Below are 6,796 nucleotides of genomic sequence, written 5' to 3' on the forward strand. Positions count from 1 at the left end.
TATGTATTTTTTTTTTTTTTTTTTTTAAATGGAGGAACCATTATTTAGACCAAAAGGATATTGTAACCAATTTTATTTAAAAGGATTATGGCAAAAATCTAAAAGTAAAAAAAAAGTAGTTCAATCAAATTAACAAGAATTACTGATGTTAATCTTCATCTATATAAAACTTTTTATATTTATATACAATGACAATGCATTATTGACATGTATTTTACTCATTTATTTTGAATACATTTATTTTAACTGAGTGATGATGAATTGTTCAGTCAGACATCTACATTAATTAGTTGAAACTGACTATTTTACATACAGTGGTGTGAAAAAGTGTTGGCCCCCTTCCTGATTTCTTATTTTTTGCATGTTTGTCACACTTTAATGTTTCAGATCATCAAACAAATTTAAATATTAGTAAAAGATAACAAGTGAACAACCTTAACTGAGGCAAGTGAGGCCTGCAGTTTTTTGGATGTTGTTGTGGGGTCTTTTGTGACCTCTTGGATGAGTCGTTGCTGTGCTCTTGGGGTAATTTTGGTCGGCCGGCCACTCTTGGGAAGGTTCTCCACTGTTCCATGTTTTTGCCATTTGTGAATAATGGCTCTCACTGTGGTTCGCTGGAGTCCCAAAGCTTTAGAAATGGCTTTATAATGTTTATTTATAATTGTTAAATAAATGTTAAATTTATAATGTCTAGCTTTTGAGGATCTTTTGGTCTACTTCACTTTGTCAGGCAGGTCCTATTTAAGAGATTTCTTGATTGCGAACAGGTGTGGCAGTAATCAGGCCTGGGTGTGGCTAGAGAAATTGAACTCAGGTGTGATAAACCACAGTTTTAACAGGGGGGCAAACACTTCTTCACACAGGGCCATTTAGTTTTGGATTTTGTTTTCCCTTAATAATAAAAACCTTCATTTAAAAACTGCATGTTGTGTTTACTTGTTATCTTTGACTAATATTTAAATTTGTTTGATGATCTGAAACATTAAAGTGTGACAAACATGCAAAAAAATAAGAAATCAGGAAGGGGGCCAACACTTTTTCACACCACTGTATGTATTACATATACTGTATGTCATTTATATTGATATTTATACTATAAACATACCATATTATACAGTCCACTACCGTTCAAATGTTTGGGTTTGGTAAGCTTGTGTTTTGTTTTTGAAAGAATTTTTGATGCTCACTAAGGCAGCATTTATTTTCTCAAAAATACAATAAACAGTAATATTGTGAAATATTACACGTTTCAAATTTACACATTTTATATATTAAAAAATGTAACATTAAAGACTGGAGTAATGATGCTGAAAATTCAGCTTTGCCATCAATGTCACACGATCCTTCAGAAATCATTTTAATTTGCTGATTTGCTCAAGAAACATTTCTTCTTCTTATGAATGTTGAAAAAGTTGTGCTGCTATATAAATGTTACATAAATGTTATTGCTGTCACTTTTGATCAATTTAACGCATCCTTTTTGAATACAAGTATTAATTTTGTTCAAAAACTGACCCAAACCTTTGAATTGCAGTGTGTATAGAGGACTCATCTGTGGTGTTCTGTAAATGTAACACATCATTTGTGCTCTACAGGAACAAGCCCAGGCCATCTGTAAACTACTGTCCACCTCCTTCGACTGTGCCCTGGCCTCAGAGAAGTCCTGAGGTCTGTTTGGGAGTGTTCCTGTTCTTCCACGCTCACTCGTTCCTTCAGGAGAAGGTGCCCTTTTTAAAAGCATCTGACAGAAATGCTGGAGTTTGTCTCACTTTGATAAATGTTAATACAGCTGATCGCTCTTTGTTCAGCATGAAAGGGCAGCCATCTCAACCACATGTTTACACCATATACAGTAGTCCCATCATCCTCTTCTCTTAACAGCCCCACCCACCACAACCCAAAAGCCAAGTTTGAGCTGCGTCTATTTTTGTAACCTAATTTAATCTTATTTAATGTAAATATAAAATAACCTCAGAGCACATTTCCCACTATGGGCCAGTGAATCTGGGATTTGTTAGGCTCTAGTGGGATTTGTGTAAACCGTGGTACATTATTGTCAGTGTGAACACAAAGATGCTGTAAAACCTAAACCCTTTGCATCCTTTATATGTGCATGCCCCTCTTTTGTCGTCCTCCTGGTCCAGGTGGGATCAGTTGATACGGTACAATAAAGAAATGCGAACGTAATGCATCTTGTTTTTTCCCCTTGATTCCACTAGATGGCAGTGCTTTCATCCTGTTGAATAATAGAGGAGTGTTTATAAACTATTCATGTTTAATAACAACAACAAAAATATCCCACAGCCCACTAATTGAGGAACATAAAACCCGAAGAAGTTTTAAACTACCCAAATAATGCAACACATGATCACGAAATTCATTTGCAAGTATTTAATTCCAGTTTTCCCATTTATTTGTACATAAATGTATATATTAGCATCAATGACGTTTATGGTAAACGGGTGAATAGAGGTTGTTTCCATCTTAGTTAAAAGTGTACTGTAACAGTCTTATCTAACAATACGTCAAAACATTATCAGTTTAGCTCTCTGTTTACAATTAAATATGCACAAAGCAAAGTCTACATTTATCTACAATCACAGCCGGCCAGGTGCCGATCGTATACAGTGAGCTGAACACGGATAATTACATCCCAGCACTGCCCGAGTTACAGGTCACTCTGGTCCGAGCTCAATCAAGACTAACATGACTCTAATTAAAAGTTACATAACAGACTCTATTAAGTTGCTCTGCAACCACATCAAACACTCGTGACACAAAACGCTCCGCTGTGTTACTCTTGCACACAATTACAGATGGATGAGCATTTCAAAGCTTTAGAAAGGATTGAGAAGTGTTGTGAGAGAAAATGACATGAGGGATTTTTAATTTTCTCTGGAATACAATTAGAGAGATGCAGAGTTATTACTGGTGCAGGGAACACCCATCTGGCTAACCAAAGCTGGGAGACTCTGGGAACATCCTCCTGGTTGGTGGAAATACATAATTCGTATCTCAAACTGACACCTTGGAATCTGTTAAAAATTACTAGATTTTTGGAGATCTCGAGGTAAAGACTCTATTTAATATGTTATGGTTTTGTACACTGAAGAAAGGTAAGAGCATCTTAAAAGGATAGTTCACCCAAAAATAAAAAATGCTGTAATTTGCTCTCCTTCATATTTCAAACCTTTTTATCTTCCACAGAACCAGCCAGGATAAATATTTAAAAAATGTCAAGAGTGCTTTTTCCCATAATGACAACAAACCTGTCAAGCTCTAAAAAAAAAAAAAAAAAAAAAAAAAAAACATTGTAATTTTTTGTGATTATATTACACAAAATGCCCAATAATTTAATTTTAGATTGTTATTTGGATCTCAACACCTGTAAGCCAATGAGTCACATTCACTCAAGCATCTGACATGACTTCCACTGTTTTACATTTTACTGTTATTTAGGCTGCCATTACTATTACCTGCCATGGGGAAATGTGGAACCTGTGGTGGTCTTGTCTTCAGAGTGGGAGGATGTCGGCCCTCGCATAGAGGCCCTAAACATGCTGCTCAGCATAGTCGACCGATTGGTGAGAAACAGAAACATCTAAGATACGGCTCCAATCAACACATCAAAATATATCAAAGCACAATCAGTCATAACTGTAAACAAATATTGGTTTTCACTGTTCATAATAGGAATCAAACCTGGAGCAGGTACAGCTGACGCTCAAAGCAAGCAATGACGAACAGGAAGTGGAGCAGAAGGTCATCCAGCTGCTTGATGATGTCATTGCCGACTGCAGGTGCAGATGTGCTCTAGTGTTTTGTGAAGTTGTATCGCATTCACCACAACAAACTAAAGCACTCTTGTGTGTGTACTGTATGTGCTGTAGTGAGGAGCTTCCCGAGTTGGATAAATGGTCCTGTGTGACTGCGCTGGATAAAGCCCTGAGGAATCTGCGTAAGATTAACATGCAGCAGATAGTGCAGGCGGCACTGGCGCTCAAACACGGACCAGAGACCGAGCTGAGTGCAGTGCTGGAGCAGGCGGAGGACTGGACCCAGAGACTACGCCACCTATCTGAGGAGGTGAAAGAGATGTGGCCTTAATATCTGAAGTGCTGTTTCCACCTGGTATAGAGATGCGTTTTCATTGATCAAATCACAAGTGGTCAGCCAAGATGGATTTACACCTGGTGTTTAAAGGGATAGTTCACTTGTAATTTTTTGTGATAAACTGCAAGTACCCAGAACCCATGTGTTGGGACTAAAGCAACATATGGGTAAAAATGTTATTCACTCAATATCTTCCCCTTTGACCACAAATCTCATTCAAACTTGCATTTGACTTTAATGTGACATGTTGTGCCAAGTCTGACATCATTTGTTTATCAAGTTTGGTTCTCATAAAACTGGCTTGGCATATCTTGCCAGCATATTTAAACTAAATGGGATATGAGAACCACAGGTGATGATTCTCAGTGAATAACAATTAAATAATTAATAGTTGTAAATGTAAATTCTGTCATTTACTCTCCCTCATTCCAAACCAGCATGACTTTGTGAAACACAAAATGAGATTATTATTATTATTATTCAAAATAAGTTATTTTTGTCTTTACAATAGATGTCAATAGGCTCCAATGTTGTTTGATTCCCACATTCTTCAAAATATATTTTGTGTTCCATAGAATAAATAACTCATACATGTTTGGAACGACATGAAAGTGTTTTGGTGAACAATCCATTTAAATACTGGTTTCTTCCTCGCACAAAGTTACAGTGGTTACTTCATTAGATTTGGAATATAGGATTTATGGTGAACAACACCCACAGTTCCTGTTATGAAAAAGCACTGTTTGAAAGAACATGAGGGTAAACAAATGACCATACTTTCATTTTTGGTCTATCACTTTAAGAACGAATGAGCCAGTTGATAAATGACAGCGTTCCACAGACCTCTCAAGGCAAACGGCCTGCACACTGAAGGAAGGTCTGCAAAAGATCATTCCAATCAATAAGAGCATCTAAATCAAGAACACAGAAAGACAGCTCTGAATTATAAATATCTATACAGAAATAAACCTCCTTGATGCTCCGTTGCTCTCTCTGGAGGCCACCGAATGTTCATGCAGACTGTCATGTTGCTCAAATCTCCAAGCAGGCACAGGGTCAAGATTACTTCCATTCAGTCTCCACGTCCCCTGTCCCTCAGCCAGCACAAAGCTCTTGTGTCTGTCCGTTTCTCCGTCTCTCTCATCCACACAGTGCACTTGAGATATTTCCCATGTGTGAGCGATGGGAGGCCTATTTATACACTCAGCACTGGGGCAGGTAGTGTGAAATGGGGACATTGGAGCGCCCCCTCCGAGGGCAGACGGCTCTCGTAGCATATTCCTGGTTTAGCACCATTGACGAAGCCCGTTTCCAACCGAGTCCTCAAACGTCAGTGATTCTCTGATTATCCTTCTGTCTTTCCTTGCCAATCATGGAATGTGGGCAAATAAGACCATATTCACAGATCTGTGTACTTCAAAAACAACTGTACGCTGTAGAGCCGTCTATCTAAAAGGAATAAGGATGTGAATGATTTCAGAGTAAAACGTTCATTTTGGTGACATTTGTCATTAGAATTGTGGTGATGATAAATGAAGTTAAAAGTGCATTTATTGCCTGTCATTCTGAATCATATCTAGTCCACAAACCAAAAACACAAAGCCTAGAAAGCTGTTATATTCCAGCGTTGCTCAAGCCAGGTGAGAGCCAGGGATTTTGGAAGCTCAGTGAAGACACAAGCCTCAAGATTAAGAGGACGATGATGATGATGATGATGGTCAGTGAGGCCACACAGAAGCAGAGAAGTGCCGTCATCGGTCCAACTCAGTGTCTATGATCTCTGAACTTCAGTCCATGATGAACTGCACGAATGTGACAGGAAACGCTCCTCTTCTCATTGGCTCTCCCTCAATGTGGCCCAGCTACAAAACAATCAGGAGAAAGTATGTTAGAAATATTCCTAAAACTGTCAGCGCCGATAGCTGTTGTACAACGAGTGTCCCGAGTTCGAAACCCAACTCGACCCCACCCCCCTCTCTCTCTCCCACTTCACTTAATAAAGGCAAAAATGGCAAAAATAAAATCTTTAAAAAAAAACTTGTTCCTCAATTTGCACATAGTGGTGTGAAAAAGCCCCCCCCCCCATTTTGGTGACATTTGTCATTAGAATTGTGGTGATGATAAATGAAGTTAAAAGTGCATTTATTGCCTGTCATTCTGAATCATATCTAGTCCACAAACCAAAAACACAAAGCCTAGAAAGCTGTTATATTCCAGCGTTGCTCAAGCCAGGTGAGAGCCAGGGATTTTGGAAGCTCAGTGAAGACACAAGCCTCAAGATTAAGAGGACGATGATGATGATGATGGTCAGTGAGGCCACACAGAAGCAGAGAAGTGCCATCATCGGTCCAACTCAGTGTCTATGATCTCTGAACTTCAGTCCATGATGAACTGCACGAATGTGACAGGAAACGCTCCTCTTCTCATTGGCTCTCCCTCAATGTGGCCCAGCTACAAAACAATCAGGAGAAAGTATGTTAGAAATATTCCTAAAACTGTCAGCGCCGATAGCTGTTGTACAACGAGTGTCCCGAGTTCGAAACCCAACTCGACCCCACCCCCCTCTCTCTCTCCCACTTCACTTAATAAAGGCAAAAATGGCAAAAATAAAATCTTTAAAAAAAAACTTGTTCCTCAATTTGCACATAGTGGTGTGAAAAAGCCCCCCCCCCCCCAAAAAAAA

General features: G+C 38.7%; 3 protein-coding genes across 6 annotated transcripts in view; 2 read left to right on the forward strand and 1 right to left on the reverse strand.

Moving 5' to 3' along the window:
* Nucleotides 1-2,187, forward strand: part of LOC107752756 (integrin beta-1-binding protein 1-like) — a 7,814-nt gene extending 5,627 nt beyond the window's left edge. For both annotated transcript variants that reach the window (XM_016568800.1, XM_016568798.1), the window contains exon 7: nt 1,596-2,187. In XM_016568800.1, coding sequence (XP_016424286.1) covers nt 1,596-1,667 — 72 coding nt within the window. In that variant the 3' untranslated portion in view covers nt 1,668-2,187. The remainder of the gene's footprint in view (nt 1-1,595) is intronic.
* A 629-nt stretch (nt 2,188-2,816) lies between these two features.
* LOC107752802 (dysferlin-like) lies at nt 2,817-4,107 on the forward strand. Its single transcript, XM_016568870.1, has 4 exons — nt 2,817-2,859; nt 3,460-3,584; nt 3,694-3,800; nt 3,891-4,107. The coding sequence occupies exons 1-4, from the start codon at nt 2,817-2,819 to the stop codon at nt 4,105-4,107; spliced, it is 492 nt and encodes a 163-aa protein (XP_016424356.1).
* Nucleotides 4,108-6,211: 2,104 nt separating this feature from the next.
* Nucleotides 6,212-6,796, reverse strand: part of LOC107752757 (arf-GAP with SH3 domain, ANK repeat and PH domain-containing protein 2-like) — an 86,916-nt gene continuing 86,331 nt past the window's right edge. For all 3 annotated transcript variants that reach the window (XM_016568802.1, XM_016568803.1, XM_016568801.1), the window contains one exon: nt 6,212-6,564. In XM_016568802.1, the coding sequence (XP_016424288.1) occupies nt 6,490-6,564 (75 nt within the window). In that variant the 3' untranslated portion in view covers nt 6,212-6,489. The remainder of the gene's footprint in view (nt 6,565-6,796) is intronic.

Source organism: Sinocyclocheilus rhinocerous, unplaced genomic scaffold (genome assembly GCF_001515625.1).
Source record: "Sinocyclocheilus rhinocerous isolate Xijiao unplaced genomic scaffold, SAMN03320098_v1.1 scaffold61, whole genome shotgun sequence".
In the NCBI taxonomy this organism is placed as follows: Eukaryota; Metazoa; Chordata; class Actinopteri; order Cypriniformes; family Cyprinidae; genus Sinocyclocheilus; species Sinocyclocheilus rhinocerous.